Source organism: Pogona vitticeps, chromosome 1, assembly GCF_051106095.1.
Source record: "Pogona vitticeps strain Pit_001003342236 chromosome 1, PviZW2.1, whole genome shotgun sequence".
Classification (NCBI taxonomy): domain Eukaryota; kingdom Metazoa; phylum Chordata; class Lepidosauria; order Squamata; family Agamidae; genus Pogona; species Pogona vitticeps.
In genome coordinates this window covers 78,464,729-78,487,483 of record NC_135783.1, presented here as the reverse complement: position 1 = coordinate 78,487,483, position 22,755 = coordinate 78,464,729, and the positions used below count along the sequence as shown (strand labels likewise).

Below are 22,755 nucleotides of genomic sequence, written 5' to 3'. Positions count from 1 at the left end.
CTGTGTGACTTCTTACAGGGAATGGTTGGTGGCAGCTTAGTTAACGTGTGGCAGATCCCAGTAGGTCTGGGTTTGTCACATTGATTGGTGTCCAGCGTGTGGGATACGACTGGTCCAGTTGTCCAGCGGTCCAGCAAAGCCTTGGCAAGTGTGCCCAGAGCAAGGGGGGTCTAGTCAGGGACAATCTGAGGCGCGTAGGTAATCTTCTAGGTGTACCTCACGGGGAGGTGCACTAGTGGAAGAACGTGCCAACTGGGGAGACTAGATTAGGGTGCTCTGAGGCAGCCTGTTTTTGGCGGGAAAAAAGCTGAGGCAAAACTGTGAAATAGAAGTGAGCTAGCTTGCCAGCTGAGAGGCCCAGCAGAGGGGGGTAGACTCTGGCTCGCAACTGTTGCAAGTTACAGTAGTGCTGAAGAACAGCAGTAATCTATAGAAAGCTGGTTCTGAGGCAAAAGAAAAAAAAAGTGGTCGTTTTATTTTGAGGCTTGACTTTTTAAAGCAGCCTGTTCTGGGGGGGAGTATGCCCTTGACTCGAAGACAAATGGCAGAAATGGGTGAAGTGAAAGACCCCCAGGTAGACCAAGGTTCTGAGGATGAATTGGGCTCAGTGCAGGGTGACAGCACGGGAGAACAGACCTTAGAACTCAGAAAAATGCTCCTAGCCCAACAGCATGAATTTAGAATGAGACAATTGGATAGGGAGGCCAGAGAAAGAGCTGAAATCAGTCAGGCAGAGGCAGATGCCAAGAAAAGGGGAATGGCCATGAGGATAGAAGAGATGGAACTGGAACACAGAGTTAGAATGGCACAATTAAAATTAACATTCCTAAATAAGAAAAATAACAATTTATCAGTTGAAGAAATTTCGGAAAGAGAAAAGTATGAGGCTCAGGTCAGACAAAGTGAGCAAGATCTTGAAAAATATAATCAGCAAAAAGACATTAAATTAAAAGAAATCAGAGATAAGACTGAAGAAAAAGTAAAAGAGATAAAAGCTAGGGCTGAGGAAGAAATTTTACAGATCAGGGCTGAGTTTGAGGCTAAGCAAAAGGAGCTGGATTTGAGAATAAAAGAGAAGAAATTGCAGCTAGACAAGAAACCAAAAGAAGGCACACAGGTTAAGGCACAACATCAAAATCTGAAGTCTTCTGAAGAAAACATGAGGGAAACATGGGACCCTAAGTACTCTCAGGGACCAGGGAAAAGCCAGCAAGGGGGAGGGGCCCATGGTGAAGGGAAGCCCTCAGACATGAAACCAAGACCTCAGATTTTGGAGGGAAAACAAAAACAAGATGAGAGAGAATCAAAATACACCAGAAAATGTTATTTCTGTCAGGGAAAGGGCCATCTAATCTCAGAGTGTGAGAAATTAAAGCAGCTAAAAGGAATGGTGCCTCAGGATTCGAGTGGGACCAAGCCAAAAGCTGTGTTCTGTGTCCAGAAAGAGCAAGGCTCATTGTCACTGAGGGAGCCTGTTGCCATGGCTACTCAATCTGGAACAGCTACATCTGCTGATCAGGCTGAGGAAAATGGTCCTCTTGTAGAGGTCAGGCGCTGCCTGCTGGTGAGAACAGATTCTCAGTTGTTTGAGACAGCAGGGGTGGACGTAGGAATACTTGGCCATCAGTATCGGGGGCTGCGGGACACTTGTTCCCAGGTGACCCTGTGCCATCCAGATATTATTCCTAGGGAGTATGTAATCCCAAATGAGAGCATGAAGGTGGCAGGGATTGAGGGGCAGGTAATCTCTCTGCCAGTAGCGGAGGTACCTGTCAACTTTCAAGGCTGGAGGGGAGTTTGGCGGCTAGCAATTTCATCGACTCTGCCAGCAGCCGTGCTCGTGGGAAATGACCTGGCTGAACATGTGAAACGGGTGCTAGTGATTACACGTTCACAAGCCACCACGGGGACAGTTCAGGGGGGTAATGATGAGCCAGAGACGGAAGCAGGTGGGGGGAGTTCAGAAGCTGTGGTGGAAACCTTAACCACAGACAGCAGATTTGGACAGGAGCAAAAGGCAGACGCCACTCTCCAAAAGTGTTTTGAACAGGTGACTGACGCCCAGCTAACACCTGAAACCCCAGTGAGATTTCTGGAGAAAAAGGGGATTTTATATAGAGAGACCCTGAGGAATATCTCAAAAGGGGGAGATGGGATCAGAAGTCAGCTAGTGGTACCTGAAAAGTATCGCCCCATGATCTTACAAAGGGGGCACTCTGACATGTTTGCTGCACACTTAGGGGTGAACAAAACACAGCAGAGAATCACACAGAATTTCTACTGGCCTGACATAGGGAAGCAGATCAGGGAGTTCTGTAAACAATGTGATGTGTGTCAAAGGCAGGGGAATAGCCGCGATAGGACCAAAGCAAAGTTGTGCCCTTTGCCTGTGATTGACACTCCGTTCAAATGCATAGGGGTGGATATTGTGGGACCTTTGCCCAAGGCCACAAAGAGGGGGAACAGGTTCATTCTCACCATTGTGGACCATGCCACAAGGTACCCTGAAGCCATACCCTTGACTAACATTGAAACTAACACAGTGGCAGATGCCTTGGTGGGGTATATGTCCAGGATGGGATTTGCCTCAGAAATAATCACAGATTTGGGAGCATCGTTCACATCAAAGCTCATGAAACGCTTATGGCAAATCTGTGGAATTAAGCACAAGGAAACCACTGCCTATCATCCTGAAAGTAATGGGTTAACTGAGAAGTTCAATGGGACTCTAATGCGCATGATTAGGGCTTACTTGGCAGAGAATCCAAACAATTGGGACCAGAAGCTGCAATCCCTTTTGTTTGCTTATCGATCAGTGCCACAAGCCAGCACCGGGTTCAGTCCATTTGAACTTTTATTTGGGAGAAGGGTGAAAGGGCCCCTTGATTTGATCAAACAAAATTGGGAGCAGATCACCCAGGATGACCCACAAGACGTTGTGACATACATAGACTCTTTAAGGATTGACCTAAAGAGAAACCTAGAGCTAGCAGCAGAGACCCTGCAAGCTCAAAAGGTCAGAAAGAAAGTTTGGGATGACCAGGAAGCCGGGGAGAGGCACTTAAATCCAGGGGAGGAAGTGCTGTGGCCTGGGCCCTGCAGAGAGAACAGACTGCAGCTGGGTAGCCCAGAAATAAAATACTTGGGTCACGTGGTAGGGGGAGGAATGATAAAACCCCTAGAGGCCAAAATAGAAGCTGTTCGTGATTGGCCTAGACCCAACACCAAGAAAAAGGTCAAATCATTTCTTGGGTTGGTGGGCTACTACAGAAAGTTCATCCCGAGGTTTAGCGAGATTGCGGCTCCGCTGACCGATCTGACGAGGAAGAAGGCTGATGACCGCATCCCGTGGGCCAGCGACTGTGAGGAGGCGTTCCAGAGGTTGAAGCAGGCGCTCATCAACTATCCTGTGCTGCGTGCTCCAGACTTCGACCGGGAGTTCATCATCTACACCGATGCGTCTAACAGCGGGGTAGGAGCAGTTCTGTGCCAGGAGGATGAGAATGGTGACCAGCATCCAGTGTCCTACCTGAGTAGGAAACTTCAAAAAGGTGAGAGACATTTGGCAACCGTGGAGAAGGAGTGTTTGGCCATAGTCTACGCGATCCAGAAGGCCAAGCCTTACATCTGGGGAAGACATTTTATTCTGTGCACTGACCATTCACCACTGCAATGGTTAAAGACAATGAAAACCCACAATAGCAAACTTATGAGGTGGGCTTTAAACCTACAGGACTATGACTTTGAAGTGAAGGTGGTCAGAGGGTCAGTGAACTGTGTTGCTGACGCCTTGTCAAGAAGACCTGAAGAATGAAGACGACGAAAGAAACATGGACTATGTATATATTGATGACAAAAAGTTAAATGTACCTGTTTTTTGAACTTGGTTTGTATGAATAAAGGTAAATTGATGTAATGTATATGGTAAATGGTTAAATGCCTAATTGATATGGTTAACTTAGAATGTAAGTATAAGTAAGTATGATATTGTATGTATAACTGTTTTTGTGTGTTTTATCCAGGTTGTTTTTTTTGGGAAAAAGCACCTTAGCTTTCCCCCTACAAAACAACTTATAAAGAGGGGAGGTGTTACATACAGCACTGATGTTACCTGTCTGTCATGGGTTTGGAGGGAAAGTTCCATCCTATGGGGAGTGGAAGGCGGGACATCAGGAGGAGGGGCTGTACTGTATATATATGTGAAGCCTGTGTGGAGAAGTGGAGACGCTGGGATGTGACGAAGCAGCAGCTGGGAAGAAGAAGCTGGTGTGGGAGTCTGTGTGTCAGACAGGGTACTACTGTGTGTCAGAGTACCAACCTGATAGGTTCAGGTGTCTGTTGGTTAGCCAGAACTGATAGGTTCAGGGTCTGTGCTTCGAGTTAAGGGTTCTGTGTGAACCAAACTGTATGCATGTATGAATGAGAATAAGCCACGTTACTTTATCTTATTCACCTGATCAATTTATTTTCCCTGTGTGTTGTTTTAAATAAACCTTATTCTTTATTTGTTTAAAAATCCATCCCTGGTCTGTGTGACTTCTTACAGGGAATGGTTGGTGGCAGCTTAGTTAACGTGTGGCAGATCCCAGTAGGTCTGGGTTTGTCACACCCACCTTCTTGGATATACATTTAAATGTGGCAAGGGGGTTTGAATGTACCAATGAAACTGAGAGCTATGCTATCAGGAGACTAGATTCCATTGCAAGCCTGGACTCCAAGCAGCTTCACCCAAGAAGGAATGGCCACACCTCAGACACCCAATTAAGTTGCATCCACCCTCTTCAAAGGTACTGCCCAATCAGCAGAAGAGAATGGATAATTCCAATGGTGATGGGGGTGGCAGGCACAGATCAATCTATGCTTTATAGACTACAGTAAAGCCTTTGAAGGGGAAGATATGGAGGCAGTGACAGATTTTACTTTCTTGGGATCCAGGATCACTGTAGATGGTGACTGCAGCCACAAAATTAAAAGACGTCTGCTTCTTGGGGGGAAAGCTATGTCAAACCTAGACAGCATCTTTAAAAGTAGAGACATCACCTTGCCGACAAAGGTCCGCATACTCAAAGCTATTGTTTTTCCAGTAGCGATGTATGGAAGTGACAGTTGGACCATAAACAAGACTGACCACCAAAGAATTGATGCTTTTGAATTCTGGTGCTGGAGACAACTCTTGAGAGTCCCCTGGACTGAAAAGAGAACAAACCTATCCCTTCTGAAGGAAATCAACCCTGAGTGCTCACTGGAAGGACAGATCCTGAAGCTGAGGCTCAAAAACTTTGGACATCTCATGAGAAGAGAAGATTCCCTGGAAAAGACCCTGCTGTTGGGAAAATGTGAAGGCAAGAGGAGACGGGGACAACAGAGGATGAGATGGTTGGACAGTGTCATCTAAGTTACCAACATGAATTTGACCAAATTCCAGGAGGCAATGGAAAATAGGAGGGCCTGGTGTGTGCTGGTCCATGGGGTCACGAAGAGTCGGACATTACTTAACGATTAAACAACAACAAAGCCTTTGTGTGGATCACAAGAGGCTAAGGCTTGTTCTGAAAGAAATGTGTGTGCCTCAGCACTGATGTTTAACCTGTATTGTGAACAAGAAGCTACCATTAGGACAGAATAGGTAAAGGTGTCAGACAAAGGTGCATTTTACCCCTTTTTATCTGTATGCTGAAAGCCGCATTTGATTCAAATGAAGAAGTGAAAACTGGTGGAAGAAACATCAACATAATTTAATGCAGACGACACCATTTTACTGGCAGAACGCAGCAATGACCTGAAATAACTTTTAGTGAATGTGAAAGAAGAAAGTGCCAAAGCAGGACTGCAGCTGAAGATTAAGAAGCCAAAAAAATCATGACTACAAAAGAACTAAACAGTTTTGCTGACAAAGAAGAAACTGAAATTGTTAATGATTTTGTATACCTTGGTTCAATCACCAATTCAAATGGAGACTGCAGCCAAAAAAATCAGAAGACTGAAACTCAGAAGGCCAGCAATGAAAAGATTATCAAGTGTAAGGATGTGTCACTGGAAGCCAAGACCAAGGTCATACACATTATTGCATTCATGATCACCACTTATGGATGTGAAAGCTAGACAGGAAAGAAAACTGAAAGGGAGAAACAATGATTTGTTTGAAATATGGTGCTGGATGAGAGTTTATTTATGAGTTCTGCAGATTCCCTGGGTTGCCAGAAAGACAAACAAGTGAGTCCCAGATCAAACCAAGTCCCAGCTTTCTCTGGAGGCAAACATGATGAAACTTAGGCTGTCCAACTCTGGGCACATCATGAGAGGGCAGGTTTCTCTGTAAAAGCTAATAATGCTGGGAAGGGTGGAAGGCAGCCAAGAAAAGAGGAAGACCAAATATGAGCTGAACTGACTTCCTAAAGGAAGCCACAGGCCTGCATTTATAAGAGCTGAGCAAAGTTGTTTTGGACAGGACATTTAGGAGATCTCTCATTTATAGGATTATCTTTCTTACATTGAATTGTTATATGCTATGCCTATAGCTATTTAAATTTTCCTAATGCTTAATTGGAGGGGGGTATAGAAGGAGGCTTGCTGAAAGGTGAGAAAAAAAGGTGAGTAGCTCACACATCTCATGGGCATGCAGCCGGCCAATCCTTTACTTCCAGAGGTGTTGCACTATAAATTTGCTGATGAGCAAAATAACACAAGTCTTTTTTTAGGACCACAAATGCCAATTACCTATTTCATATATGTCTATAATTTTACATTGTGCAAAACTCTGAAACAAATAAAGTATAATGCTTAATTTGTACAGTGTGGAGATTTTTATAGTGCTGTCCACAGAAGTGGATACGGTCTGTTATTTGATGATGGTTGTAGCGGGTACCCCAGTCAGCACCTGCCTGTCACAAGGGAACCTTGGCAGGAGAGCCAATGAGGAGGACCGAAGGCGGGAGCAGGAGAGAAGGGGGGTACAAAAGGAGGAGTCTTCAGGACAGAGGGAGTTCCATGTGAGAGTTCTGGTGGAGTGTGAGATAGATAGGAGGAGTGTGAGACAGTGAGAGTAGAGTGAGAGGACAAACATAAAGATTGAGATCAGAGATTCAAAGGGTATTGATTGAGGTAGATTGAAATCAGAGATTGGGAAATATAGTGAAGTAATAGAAGGAGTTAAATACATATTTGTTTATCTAAGTGATTTGCTTCCTGTGATTGACGGTTGTTTTCAACCAATCATTAACCACACCCTGATAAATAAACTTAATGCATTTGTTAAATGGTGTGTCCTTGAATTGATTGATGTTTAAAACAAAACATCTGGTGGCAGTGTGAGGAAGATAGATGCGTCTTTGTGAGGAACCAGAACATAATAAAGGTCTCAATAGCGTCTCTTATAGCGTCACAATGGTTTTTGGAGCTTCACATTAAAAAAAAAAATCTTGCCAGTTAAAGAGAATCTGTTTTAATTCTACCAGATCGGATTTCTACTGGGACAAGTGATCTCATTTCAACAGGTGCGTTTCTCCTTCGCATGGAGAATGAGACCAACTAACTGGGAAATTGTTCTCGATTTTAATCCTGTTTATTAGCTGAAACCGCAGAAAATAATTAACAGTCTTTAATGAGGGGACGGGAAGCGGTAGTCCATGTAGCTGCCAAAAGTGTCCGCAAGAATGTTCCGAAGAGGCCAGGAGAAATTAGTTCGCATTTACCGTGAGGCCACTACGACGCAATTTGTGAAGGGGTATTAAAGTGGCAAATAAACCTAGGAAGGCGCGTAACTTCTTCCTTGCGGACATTTATAACGGTTGGGGTGGGGAAGAGAGAGACTGGTGGAAAGATCTCCTGGAGCAGCTTTCCAAAATCCCCCTAAAGAGACCACACTACTTAATCGTCCTTTTTTGATCTTGGACGACGAAGCACTGGGGAAAACGAAGAGCTCCCCACTACCGTCCCCCTACGCGCTGCGTCAGCCTGTGAGGAAAAGCGGGAAGGGAGGTTTCCAGCGCCCTTTAATGCGTGCCTGCGTGTGAGCGGCACGTGAAGTTGTGAGGCGCGCCCGCGTTCCGGCCCCTTTCGGGTCCTTTGCCCCCGCCGCTATAGGGTGGGGCTCAAATCTTGTAGCCCGGCCTCCTGAGGCCAAGGGCTGCCACCCGCCGAAACTGGTGCCCTTCTCCCGCGAAAAGCCACACGGGCTCCTCTGAGGAGGACCAGGCGGCGGCGGAGCAGCCACCTGTGGAAGTTCCCGCGGCAGGTCCTGCCCCTCCAGCCCGCCAGCCACCCACCCACGCGGGCATTGCTGAGCGGGGCGGGGACGGGGCGCAAAAGTAGCGGCGGCGCCTTTCGGAGGCGTTGCGTGGCTGCTGCTGGTGGTGCTACTTCTTCCTTCGCTAGACTTCCTTCGCTGCCGCAGCTGCTTCGAGCACCTCCGCCGCCGCCTCACGAGTCGGTCTTCGAAGTTTTGAAGGGGCGCTGTCGGAACAAGTGAGACTCGCGGAGCGCTTCCTTTTCTTCTTCTTCTCTTCCCACCCCCTCCAATTTCTTTTCTTTTCTTCTTCTTTTTGTAAGTCTTTCCCCCAAGCGGGAAAGGAGCACGCCAACGTCGCTGCGGACGGAGTGGAGAACCTCACGAGGGGTGGGTGGGTGAGAGGGAATGGACCGGCGCTCGTGAACTTTCCCGCGAGCTCCTGAGGGAGAGGAGGACGGAGACGAGCCGTACCAAGCAGCGGGACAGGATGGCTGCTCGAACCCAGTAGTGCCAATATGTAAGTTTCTCTGCTCAGCACTGATTACTGTTTCAGAAGGGGGGGGGAGCTCGTTATGCTTCCGTGACCAGCCCCCTCCCTTGCCTTGCTTGCCTTCTCTATTTTTTAGAAGTATTTTGCGCATGAGGATATCTCTGATGCCTTGCCAGACCTTGGGAACCCAATAAACCGGTTTGGCTTTCGTCTGTCATTTCCTTTCGCAGCATTTTCTGGCCAGAAAGACAAGATCACTGCCACCTCCATTTCCTTAATCTGGGGATGGTGACTGGTTTCTGAAGTTAAAGGTGGGCAGGATCAGAAGAAGCTTGTGGGCAGGTAAGAGAGAGAGAGAGAGACTGTTCACCAGCCTCATGAACTCAGATCTTGTCTTTGTTTGGCATTAACAGGGCAAATGATGGCATTTATTTGCTTTTGTTTCTTTTAATAGAATGGGGGGATTGTTTTCCTTTTAAAAAGAGACAATAAATTCACCTTGGAGATATAAATTAATAATCATGTTTTTATTTAGTATTAAGTACTAACAACATGTGTTGCACTGTGATTTGGCTGGAAGAGCACATGAGCTATTGAAATGCACATGTGGTTCATGTTAAACCTTGAATCTATCATTTGACCTTCCATACAGCTGAAGCATATCTCTGCAGAGACATGGTGTTAACGCAAAACTCAGTAAAAGTGTGAGTAAGATTCCAATCTGTAAAGGCACTGTTTCAAGACCAAAAAAAATGTTCTGCCAAAGAGCAAAAACGAAATAGAAGAGGGCAAGAGGTTCACAAAACAACTTGTTTGCACCTTCATCCTTTCCTTCTGTCTGTTGCACTGTCACAGATATTTATTTATGGGGAGAGAATGTCACAGATCTGGAAGACCGTGTTTTTGTTAACTTCTCCAGTGATCAAAATTGCCTGTTTTCCATTAGGATCTTACGTACACGCGTACACATTCACCCACAGTGCGCAAGTGAACTCATCCCCATTGGTGGTGGGCTGACACTTGTTAGATTCGTCAGCTTACTTTTGCAACCACCCATGAAAACAAGTATGTTGGGGAACAGAAAGTACTTTTAGGAAATCTGTTTTGAGCAAGAAGTAGAAGAATAGTGTCTATCACATTTAAATTCATTTTGTCGATGATGCCTAGAAGCACATTTTCCTGCGAGTAATTCCTTGCATGGTAGAGGCAGAATGTTGCCTTCCTCAGAGCAGAAATTTGAAATATCAGGAGACAGTTGAAACTGTTTGGTTTTAATTAACATATAAATGGCATGTGCGTATTTCTATGAATACACTTATAGTACTAGATTCCCACCAGTAAAATTAATAAAATGTTTTCTCATCCAGCTGCTTTGGTAGATCAAAGCTGAAACTTGGTGCTAAGACATAATGTCACTTAAAACCCGTATTGTTATTTCAATTCACCTGCTGAATAAAAACTGCTTATGGATAGTAAAACACTATTACAAAGTGAAAAATGGATAGGTGGAATATAAGTAGGGATATAAGAGTGGCAGAAAATTGGATATGGTTGGGTTTACTGTGGTACCAGGGAGAGGTGGTATTTTGCTAAGGAGGTGTGGTACTAGAAAGAGAGATTAACACTGAATTACGTTACATAGTTTTAGTATCCATTCCTTATTTAAAAGATAAAATATCTTTTTCTGTCTTGAGAGTTAAGTTACAAATAGTTTTATTATAAGCAATTTCTTTTGTGATAATTCATGTGATGAAATATTTCATTTGGAATTTAAATTTACATTACAGTTCCAATCTGTTTTAAGATCCTATTTGTGTTAACAATTGACTGTTTTTACTGCTAAACTGTTACAAAGTAACTTGAATGTATAATGGTCATAATTTTAAAACAGTGTCCAAAATAACAATTTCTTTAATGTACTATGTCATATAATGTCAGCAAGAGTCAGCAAAAAGTAAGAAATTATATGCTGTTATGGACTTACATTACTTCAGTGCAGAACTTCACAATTTTTAATTTCTGGTGGGCAGTAGAACCAAGGAAAACTTTCACTTGTTCTATTATTTGTTCTTGCCAAACTCAGGCTTTGTAACATGCAGCTTTCGAACAGGCATAAATAACATCCTTGATCTTGATGGTCACATTCAGTGATGCTTGGATGGCGTAGGGCCAACCATGCACATGTTTGCATTCATGCCCACACATGTGTTCTGTACCTAGGCATGCAGATTTTAAACTACTTCTTGCCTGCTGAGACCTAAGGATCTATAAAAGCCTCTCCCTTTCTTCAATAATCACTGCTAACAGTGCAGTTATATTGGGATTTAGCCCCCATTGTGGAATGTTGTTGGCATGGTGAAGTTTGATGTATTTTCTGGCTACTACAGAATGTATAACGTACAATGCAAAACAGCCCAGCCCTTTTCCATGGTCATTCATAACTTTTTGGTCCATCAGCAGTGCCTGGGATTGCATCATTCCGTTTCATTTCTGGCACAAGTGATCATCTATATAACTCCAACAAGCAGTGGTGTCCTAGGGTGACGTTGATGGTGACGTACTCAGTGGCTTGTGACATGACATTATATTCCCTCTTTCTAATGTGATGGCCATGCAGAACCTGGGATGCTTCTTAAGAAGCTCTCTAATGGAAATCCAGAAGAACTCCCAATTGTTTCTTCCTTCTCTTTTCCACTCTGGGCAAATTAATCACTGTTCTACACTGTTTGTAACCCAGGATCACTTGTCACCCATCCTCCTCTGTTGGTGTACAGTTGAAATGTCCCCTCCTCTTCTTCTGTCTATGCTCTGAACATTTTTTAAAAAACTATTTTATTAAATGTAGCACTGTGTCAGACAAGTGCTATGCCAGTTAACTCTGAACATCTAGTCACTGCTGTAGGTCCTCTTTCCCCCTCCCCCATATTTGCCTCTCTCAACACCCCAATGCCCAGTCCAGACAGTTCCCCCATCACTTCTTCCTTTTTTAACCTCTTCCAAGAGGTGGTGGAGTAGCATGAAGGGTGTGTGTCTCAGTGTGAATGGAGATGTGCTTGTGAGTTTTCAGCCAGCCCTGGACTATCTACAACAGCAGGGAAGGGAAAGCACAGGCACCATTATGGGGTGCTCTCTAGAAGGATTGTAGTGGTGAGTGATCAGTAAAGGGATAAAAGGAGAGGCAGGGAGAAGGCAAGGAAGAGTGTGGTATAAATGAAAGAGGAGGGTTTGAAGTGCAGTGGTGTGTGTGTGGTCTCTTACTTGAAACTACCCAGGATAAGTGAATACAATATATATATTTAAATCAAATCACAGATCTAATGTTACTCAAATAGCCTGATCTAACCTGGGTACCCTGAGTTAGTTATTTTCCTCTCATTAATAGCTGTGATCCTGGAAGGGAGGGAATAGTATCTCCCTCCCACAGCCCCAGTGAACAGCATCTGGGGTCCTGGCACTTCCTTGTCACAAAAGATGTACAACAGTAGCAAACAGCACCTCCTCAACAGTCCTCTCCTCTGTGAATCCTCTTGCTCTTTTTATGTGGTTTTCAAATCAGAAACATCACCCCAAGATGTCTACTCAGTAGAAGGATTGCAATAGATAGAAACTATTTCTTCTGCAAAAGTCTTCTTAAGCCAGCAGAAATTCCCTTATGGCTGTGGAAACCCCTTATGGCTGTTGACTTCAAGAGATAGCAGTCCGCAGAATTCTTCTAAGATCTGCTGGCATAAGAGACAAAAAAAAAAGAGTAGGGAGAAGGAGGTGCTGGATTCTTCCCCATCCACTCCAGCACAGGGATGCATATGAGCACAATGTTAAGCAGAGGTGAGTGTGGTCATAAATAATTTCCCCACAGCTATAGGCTGAAAGGCGCTGGAATTTAGCACAGTTTCAGCTGGCTCACAGCCATTTGGTTAGAATTATGCTGTTTCTAACTAATCCACAACACATGGGCATAAAGGTAATCAAAGTATAACTATCTTTAATACCAGTTTAAATGAACTGTGAGTCAGGCAACAGGGAAGTCTGGGAAACTGGAGAAAAATGCACAATTATGGCATTATCATGAAGTTTGTGATAAAAGAAGCACATCTAAATATTATTCAGAGAGGAAATTTGCCCTGATTTGAGTACAATTATTTTTCTGAATGGAAATTAATGGAGACACCATCTGTTGCATTCCATGATAGTTTTATGTTGAACTACTCAGACCCTTAATGTCCCAAAGGTTTGTCTCAATTATTTGTACAGCCACCATGGTTTTTATTTCTCCTGACTGCTGGCTGTGTAGATCCATATTAATAATGTCCTGGAAAAGCATATAGATCGCAAATTACACAAGGCCTACTCTCTTCATTGACTTTCTTGGATAAGTGAGCTCACAGTATACACTAGATTTAAAACAGAATTTGATATGACTGCGAATAATTCTTGTTATCTGGTGGTTATAGCGAGTGTAATAAGATACTCAGTGTGGTGCAGTGGATAGACTAATGGATTAGGACTCAGGAAACACAGGTTTGAATGGCTGCTTAGCCATAGAAAGTCACTTGCGATGTAGAACTAGTAAAACCATTCCTTAAATATCCCACTTACTTTGGAAGCCCTATCAGGGTCATTTTAAGTCAGTTCCAACTTGTTGGCACGTAAAACACACATACTGGGTGTATAGCTGTGATTTCTGGAAACTTTGTTGTGACTATTATTGCTGCAGTTCTTATCTCTTAAATCTGCCATCTTCTTTAAAAGCTACAGTTTCTACTTGTTGAATGTGTCCAATTGCAAGGTGACTGTGTCCAGTTGTAATCATGGAGGGAAGACTTTGGTATTCTAACTCCACTGCAGTTGAATAGAGCTAGTTTTTGGAGCAACGTGTCTGTTTATAGAATATGTTTCCTAGGGAGAAATTTTGAGTTTGTTATCAACTTGTAGTGGCCAGATTTATGAGTGACTTTGTAGAATTTCTTTGAGCAAAGTTGTGCTGTCCTTAGAGATCCGACTACAGCTGGTTAGGAGCAGTTGGTCTGGTTTGTACAGTGAGTCCAAGGTTTTATATCTTAAGACTTTATGTGTGTTTCTGCATTAGGGAAATTTACCAAAGAGAAGAAGCTTTCAGTTAGAAATTTGTGTGTGTGTGTGTGTGTGTGTGCGCATGTGAAAAACCTGCACTCCCTAAAAGCAAGGAAATTTAGATCATCCTCCCATCATTCAAAATGCGGTACATTCATGCACACACACACTTTCACTTCTCATGTTTACTTGACATAGAAATTGGGTCCACTCTTTGATTTACAAATGAACAAGTGACTCTTAATTAAGGCTGAAACCATTAAACACAATGAGATATAGATCAATTGCACTGCATTGGTAACTCTGAATACAACAGTGCTGCAAAATATGTTGCTTATAGATGTTGACACTATCAAAACCTGAATTTCATTTAAGCCCTTCTCAACCAGCAATGATACATTTTTAAGATACAGAGCTGTTGCCAGTGTCATTAAGCAACCATGGCATGTACTGGAGTCAGTAGTAGCAGGAGAAAGTGTGGGTGTATGCTCCCAATCCTAAAAATAAAGGTTTGTTTTGAGCGATGTAATGTCTCCGGTGTGCAGTAGTCTGTCTGTTAAAATTACGAGGAACTTTCAATCCAGCTTTATAGCACAAGTTGTCATATGTTATTGCAGCAGAGATTTTTGGGCAGAGTATATTCTGGCTACCTTCTGTCTCCCCCTTTATATCAACATGGGCAGTTTGTTATGGAGAGGATTGTTCATGAGAGTGAGAAAGAGACAGAGAGTGAGTCAGAGATACTTGAGACAAGAAGAGGAATACAAATGCTTTTATTAATAATTTTTATTACTGCTTTTTGACTTTGTGGAACAGTTCCAGGTACATGCTGAGTTTTAGACATGTACAGTGTAAAATAAATTTATTCAGTTCTCCAAAAAACCAACAACAACAAAGCCTCTGATTTAGGAATGTAGGATATTGTGCTTCTCTATCCATGATTCAGAAATCCAGTAAATGCCCCAAAATTGCTGCACAATATCATGCCTGTGTTGTCAGGAGGAAAAAGGATGCCAAGTTTTACATAGCAAAGGGCAGCCTGGATATTGACAACACCAATGGCAGCAGTCAGGATGATCTACACAGGATGATCTACTCTCTTCTACTCATTACCATTCACAAAGTGACACAGTACAAGGGAAAATCCCAGAAGCTGACTTCTTCTTCTTCTTTTTTTTTTTTGTCAGTTAACTACTTCTCTCCCAAATACAATGCAATTGTCAGGGCTCTTCTTTAACATGTGAATGGTGGTTGGGACTAACCATTCTCTATCAAGTTAAGTAAGAAAGTTTGGTCTTTTAAATGTGTTAGATGTGTTTTAAACAAGAAGACAGAAAATGTTACCAATGTCTGCAGGAGTGGGGGTGGGGGCAGTTTGACCTTTTAAAAATCATAACTCGAAAGCCATTTGCCAAAATGTCCCCAAATTTGGCACAGAGCAAAAGCAGACTGAGGTCCAGTTTCAAAGTTGTTGTTTTTTGGGGGGAGTGATCCCATTTTTTGAATTGATTTATAGAATGCTGATTTGCTCTGCTCACAATATCTGTTGCTGCAATAATATTGATGATTACTCAGTAGGTCAAATAAGATAAATTATTGATAACAATCCAGTCTCTCTTATGTCTTCATTAGATATACAATACTGTACATATTTCTTTCATTAGATTTTTTTTGCCCATGCATCATTCCATGTTTCATAAGACACAATATAGCTATAAAAGAGGAAGAAAAACCCTGAATAATTTCCATTCTTTCTTATTTTCTTTTCAAGATGGAGAATCTCTAGCCTGAATATGAAAGCCTCAATTTCTCTCTGATATTCATGCTGATGTAGCAGTATTTTCCTTACTCAGGTTAGTTCAGAGTTATAAACTAATCACTGGAATAACTATGTAAATTGAACTCCACAGACTCTTTCCTTATCCATCTATGATACCTATTGTCAGAGCATTTATGCAAACTTTTAAACTCTATTAGCCTTGTTAATAATGCAGTTATAATTTTGTATATCCTTACCATCATAACCATGTTTACTGGGTATATAAACATGTGACCTAAATGTTCTATTCTGTTCGTCTGTAGGAGATCGTAGCTGATGAAAGTTTACTCTAAGATACACCTGTTAATTTATTAATTAATCATGTTAATTATGGATTTATTCTAATCTATTAAAGCTCTCACCAAAATAAATCTGTCAGTCTTATAGATGTTGTTTTTTGTTACATGTGAAGTGATAAGATCATTTGATGTAATGAATTCAGTTCATAATGTAGCCCATCCATAATATTCAAAGATAACAATGGCATTTACTTTACTCTTCTTGTAGAAATCCTGCAGTGAAACATTTAAGCACACAAAAGGGTAGCAAAGTCTAACGAGAATCAAAGATAGATTTCTACAACTAATAAAGAATGAGTCTACTTGTATATTTATTAACTATTTATTATGGGCTTCTGACTTCATTTTTAGAGATTTCAGTGAGGATTTAGTTGCAGCTTCATCAACCTGCAGGACAATAATTTTTTTGTGTGCTAATCTGGTTATTTTAAGACCGTCTGGCTTCATCAAAGAGCTTTTTATGTTTCAGAGTGCCGAGAAATGTATGATCATCTTCAGTGCTATTTAAGTTTAATTTCACTGCCTGCTAGAAATCCAAGTCAGTTTTAAGACAATAATTTAAAATTATATTCAATGAAAAGAAAAAATGTGTTCCATAATTAGCTACTTATTTATGTGTTGGATATAAGATATAATTAGAAATCGCAACTTGTAGCAAGAAGTAGGCTGCAATTCTGTGTCCATTTACCTCAGAGTAGATTATTATGACAAATACAGCCATCACCACCCCATGTCCTTTATCTGTATTCAGAATCTCTCCATGTCATTATCTCTGAGACAGCAAGACATACCAGAAGTATCTCATTCATGTTTGATCAAAAGGGTTTTTAAAAATAAAATGCACAGGTTTTTTGACAGGAAAAAAGTAAGATAAAATTGTTCCGTGTGTTGCCTTTTCAAAAAACTTCCATGAACTAATCTACCCACCAACAGAGCAGGTACTGGAGTTCCACAACTCTGTGGATTAATTTGCATATTATTTGCATATTATTTGCATGTGCATGTTGTGCAAATTAAATTATAAAGCACATACATGGCAATTAATTATTTTGTTATGTTTCTGTCACCATGTAACATCCTCAGCACCATCAGATTGGTGAAACAGAAGTGTGTAGAGAGCTGGAGCTTGGAACAGGAGCTCCAGGATCAAAACCTGGTCCATCAGAAAGCTTACTGTGGGATTTTTGGCTAGTCACTACCACATGGCCATGCAAATGGACTGTACGCATTGGGAGTATAAATTTTTAAAAAACATATATTCTTACTGAATCACCGAAACAATACTATGAAAATACCCCAGGGAGTTTCCACAAGTGGCACATTACAATCCAGTTTGGAAGAAAATGCAGAGGAAAGTGAAAGAAAGAGGAGGAATTGCACTAAAAAAAGTGGTGATTTCATTCAGAGATACAGAGATAACATACTTATTTTTAACTAAAGCAGGTGTCTCAAAACTTTTCAGTATGAGGGCCACATCATATATTTTACACATTTTTGAGGGCCAAAGGAGGGAAGGAGGACCCAAATGATCACCCACACCCAAAGACAGTGGGGCTGAGGGATCGCTTGGGTCCCCCTTCCCTCGTCTTCCTATGCCCAGCCAGGAAGAAAAGTGAAGCCTGACTGAAGTGATCCCCTGCCCCCACTGTCTTTGCAAAGCCAGCAGGGGTGGGGGATCGCTTGGGTCCCTTTTCCCTCTTCTTCCTATGCCCAGGCTGAATAAAAAAGCAAGGTGGGCCAGATGTGGCCCGCTGGCCATAGTTTGGAGACCCCTGAACTTGTCATCGTAGTGTATGTAGTAATCAACTCATCTGTGTTGAGATACTTGTGCTAGCATGCAAGTACGTCATTAATTACTGCACTGAAGGAAATGACACATTTGTACTTTTTGCATTTAAAATCATACTGATTACACCCTTCCACTGAGGCATGCATATAATAGTCTGTACATCAGATAAAGTGGGCTGCAGTCCAGAAGACTTTATGCCAAATAAAACACATTAGTCTTCAAGAGCCTGTGAAACTCTTCATTGTTTTAACTGCAACAGACCAAGATACTGTAGTTGAACATCCTTGAAAACATCAAACTTTCCTTCTCTCTCTCTCAGAATGTATGTGTATATTTCTCATTACCTGTTCATAGTGCTCAGGTTATCTGTGATGTATGTGTTTTATGATATTTTTTTTTTGGTCTTTATTCATTCACCTTAGTGCTTCTGATCACCTTACTCCAAGAAATTCTTAGCATAGATACATAAAACTTTTGCTAGATATATTACTAATAAATGCAGATCAAAACCTTGAATGTTGAGAGGAAGAAGATGTGAAAAAAGGAAATCCTCTGAAGAAAAATTTATATTTAGTGGTCACATTGTTAATAATAATAGATAGTACTAAAACACTGTGGCTAAAATCCTGTTGCTGGTGTTATGTAAGAGGCATAAATTAAAACAGCAAATTGCTGCAGGTTGTGAGATCAGTGTAGACATTATTTGTTGTATTCATGAAGGATTTCACAGCTGGGATCTAATGGTTGTTGTGGGTTTTTCGGGCTCTGTGGGCGTGTTCTGAAGGTTGTTTTTCCTAATGTTTCGCCAGTCTCTGTGGCCAGCATCTTCAGAGGACAGCACTGTCCTCTGAAGATGCCAGCCACAGAGACTGGCGAAACGCTAGGAAAAACAACCTTCAGAACACGCCCAAAGAGCCCGAAAAACCCACAGCAACCATTATTTGTTGTGCACCAAGTTGCACAACTTGGTAGTAACTGATCAGTCCACACTAACTTCATAATTTGCAATAATATGCCACCAAATGTTGTGCCATTTCTATTACAATAGTAACAACATCTTGACCTATATGAAAGGAAAGTATGTCTTAAATGTTCTTAAACGTTATATTTGTCATTCCATAGGATGTCTTATAAAAGTCAAGTGTGGTGCTGTCAATGGAAATGGAAACTGAATTTGATTATCCTGTTTGCTGTCTTTCTTACATGTATACAGTACTCAGGTAAGAAAGAAAAATTATTGTCATATTCTTCTAAGAATATGTTGGAAAGCCCAGAGTTAAAGGTGTAAAAAAAAGCACATCATACTTGTGCTTCCTTCTATTGTGCAGAAGATGGGGTTGATTGTATTGACTGTGATAATTGAGTAAAATCACTATTTAGATTTTCTAAACAGCACTGTAGTAGTCTTACAATAAACTGAGTCAGCATATATAAGGAACATTGGTGTTTCCACTAAATTCAGTTTTTTAATAAGCCAGTCATAAATAGTTTGTGTTAAATTGTTCCCAGAAAAATATTTGTTGCTTTTTTTTAACCTAACAACAATCATGATACTTTGTTATGTTCATATTGGTCATCAAGTAACATTTTTGGCAATAAGGATCTCCCTGAAACCCTTTGTTGTGACTGGATTGTAACATTTTTCAGAGCTTGAGATCTTCCTTCTTTGTGTGTGAAGTGTATGACTCAACATGCAGCTGATTATATCTATAGAGATTTCTTAATGTGGTGTGGTTTGATTCCAAATATTATGCCATTTGCGTAGGTATCCAAGAGGATTTGGCCACAGTGCACATTTCCAGATGACAACATAACGTGGTTTGAAGGGGTTTGTTTTTTGTTTTGTTTTTGTTTAATGTGTGACTAGTGTATGCTGTCAGGTTTTTGGGTGTTCATACTAACCTAAGCTTAGGTATAATTGTAGCCCCTGTCCACATATTGGTCCTTTATGGTCAGTTGTGTCATGTTGTGTGTGGAGCAATGGCAGAGTAACTCTCAAAATTTACTGCTACCCCATAAAGTACTATTAGCACCACAGTTACTTCGGGAGGGAAACTTTTCTGTTTTGAGGTATTGCAAGCTTCAGTTCCAGGAGGACCTACCAGCAGTTGCTAAAAGTAGGTAGAAGCAGGGAGGTCATGAAGAGAGGGTGTGAGATATGTAAATAAGTTTGTATGTTTGTACTTCGCTTTTTAATGGTTAAACATGGTCAGTGGCTATGACTGCTTGTGACCAGGACAGAGGCCACCTGCCAGATTTGGCAATTGAGTTGCTCCTATCATAGTCCACAAGGTGCTCATGGTCAGTGACATGAATGAAGAGTGCATTGCCTGCTGGGGTGCACATTTGCATATAAATCACAACTGGTTATGGGGTGGAGCAATAGTGTTAGGATGAGGCAATTGACTGTGTTAGGAATGATGATATGCTGAAGAAAGTTTATTAGAACTTATTAGTGTGGAATGGGATCTGTAGAAGGATGTGGATGGGGGTCACAAAGGGGGCAATCGGTAACAATTTTTTTCTTCCTATTTTTCAGGCTAAATAAAAAGCTGTCCTAAAAAAACTCTAATATTGTATTTGCTTTTTTTTTCTGCTGAGATCTGCATCTTCCAGGGGTTTCTGTGGGGCTGATGTCCTGGAGGCTCTGTTAATGAGGCCAAATTTAAGAAAGGGCATTTGTTTTCCTTTTGTACAAGTGCATTTGTCCGACTGAATCTGGTGGTGTGTAAATTAACTTTCTAGTTCCCGTAATATATTTTTTTCTTTCAAAGTAAGCTTTAAAGAATTCTACTGGCCATCATTCAGTAGTTCTCAGAATCAACAAAACAGTAAATTGAATCTGATTAACAAGCCATGTTGCTACCCATTCATCCATGTATAATCCGGGTGTTTTTAATCCAAGCTCAAAAAGTTTCCTTGAACATCAGTTATTTTTGTTCACATCGTGGTGAAAGATTTATTGTCACTTTACACTCAAATGACTGTGTTGTGTTGGCTCCTAATGATAGGTGTATTGCTGTGGAGGCCAAATTCTAATCTCATATCCATACTGTGGAATGCTTCTTATCTGAAATAATCTTCTTTTGTTAACTCCAGATATAAGAAATGTTTCACCCAAGAGAAAGTAAAATACAGTACTAAAAAAAGGTCTTCATTCAACAACTATTTTTTTTTAGTTGGGCATTTTATTTTATTTGTTTGTTTATTTGTTTATTTGTTTAATTTTTGGTCTGTGATTAGCTTTGAGGGGTAGTGTGAGTGTAGGATTAAATCTTAATTTTGTTCAAATAAGTTATTCTTTTAATCATAATAATGACTTTATTATGGGTTTACTTTTTTCAGTTCAGAAATATGCTAAAATGTAGTCAACACCCACTACAGTTGATCAACATTTATTTAGTGGCATAAAAATTATTGAAATGAACATTTTTGTTTTCATTGCATATAGTTAGGCAACCTTTGTTGTTTCTCCTGAATTTTAATGGCACAAGGACTTTGAATTATTGCTGTTTTCTTGCTCCCTCATCCCAAACATGCTAAATGTTAAGTTAATATTAAATAATTTATTGCCATTAAAAATACTGAATTTGGTTAAGTAACTTTATTCTTTCATTTTACACTGCCTTTTGCTATTTAATGGTGATAGAAAAATTGTGGTCTGCATGAGAAGCTTGTTTTGCAGGTCAAGTGAATGGCAGTGTGCCTAGAGATTATGGATGGATGTTTTTATGTTTTAATAAGTCCTGAGACAAATAAAATATTTCCAGAGTAGAGTATTTCTGATGTGAAGGTGTCAATTGAGATGAAAGACTAGTTACAAAACCAGATTATAGTGCCAAACTATTTTACTTCCTTAACAGCTTTAAATCCAAAAATTTAAAAAAAAAGCTGAGGTTCATAATCCCAGACATTTCATATTTAAAGAACAAATTTCCTTTAGATCTGAGAATTATTTTTAAAGCATGGCACAGAACATAAACTGTGACTGACTGTCTGATCTGGGAGTACAGAGACTCCATTGCAAATAGAAGCTGGTCCTATTAATTTACTAGAACTGTGGGAGATTTCTGTGCAGACTTTCTGCTGTACACATGTGTGGTACAGAATTACATTACATAGCATGTATAGCACCACACATGTGTGATATAGAATTGCATTAAGTGTTTGAAGAAATTCTGTGTGGGAAGTTTTCACACTGGCTGAGTCTCCATGCAACTGGCATGGGAACTTTCCAACAAGATTCAGAGAACTTTTGTAAAATTCCATGCACACTGATAGTATTATATAAATGATATACAAACAATAAAATAGGATGTAAATATGCCCCAACAGTTTCAACAGGTGATTAGACCCTAAATAACATCTTTTCTTCAAACATTTTCCCTTACAGGTGGATTGTTCAATGCAAAATATTTGGTGTGTTCAGTTGCACGTAATCTGTGGGGAAGTAGTGGCTGTGGTAGTTAGGAGCCGTGGGGCGTTGCCATCGTCTTAGCATGGAAAGCAGATCACTTACACCCTGTTCCTCTGTTGTCTGCCTGTGGGCTCTGTTTGCCAACTTGACTCAAGCCTTTGACTCCAGCATGCTCCAAGAAGGCCAGTCAAATGAGAGGCCACAGTGCTAGTTATATTTTTAGCCAAAAGCTAATGGCTGTTAGTTCTAGTAGTTAAGGGTTGGCTTTGACTTCTGCGCTAATATTTGAATTTCAGGGCCAAATGTTTATTAGGAAATGAAATTGTCATTTGGCAAGTGAATTGGCTGGTGATATAGAAAAAGCTACAGTAATCCCTACTCTAGTTGTGGCGCCGCTGAGCTGCTCTGCATAGTAGAAAGAGCTGGTAGATTTGATAGGCAGATAATTTGCATCTGGTGTTCCTGAGCACTGTCGGTACAGATACTGATGGTATCATTTGGTCTGTCCTGGATGACAGAGGAGCCACAGTAGCACTATGCCAGCCTGGAGGGCTATTTTCTTGGCCTCATATTGATGCTCCTGGACTCACTGTGGTGCATATTATGATAGAAATCAACTCAAACCCTGTCCTGCTAAGACTTAA

At 41.1% G+C, this 22,755-nt stretch overlaps 1 protein-coding gene across 5 annotated transcripts in view; it reads left to right on the top strand.

Annotated features, from left to right (window-relative positions):
- Positions 1 to 8,360: 8,360 nt before the first annotated feature.
- Positions 8,361 to 22,755, top strand: part of ADGRG6 (adhesion G protein-coupled receptor G6) — a 110,106-nt gene continuing 95,711 nt past the window's right edge. For 3 of the 5 annotated variants that reach the window (XM_072995960.2, XM_072995967.2, XM_072995946.2), the window contains exons 1-3: positions 8,366 to 8,744; positions 15,559 to 15,640; positions 18,817 to 18,914. In XM_072995960.2, coding sequence (XP_072852061.2) covers positions 18,818 to 18,914 — 97 coding nt within the window. In that variant the 5' untranslated portion in view covers positions 8,366 to 8,744; positions 15,559 to 15,640; position 18,817. Of the gene's footprint in view, positions 8,745 to 8,845; positions 9,060 to 15,558; positions 15,641 to 18,816; positions 18,915 to 22,755 lie in introns of those variants that run through there. The other 2 variants (XM_072995962.2, XM_072995950.2) reach the window with 2 other exon arrangements.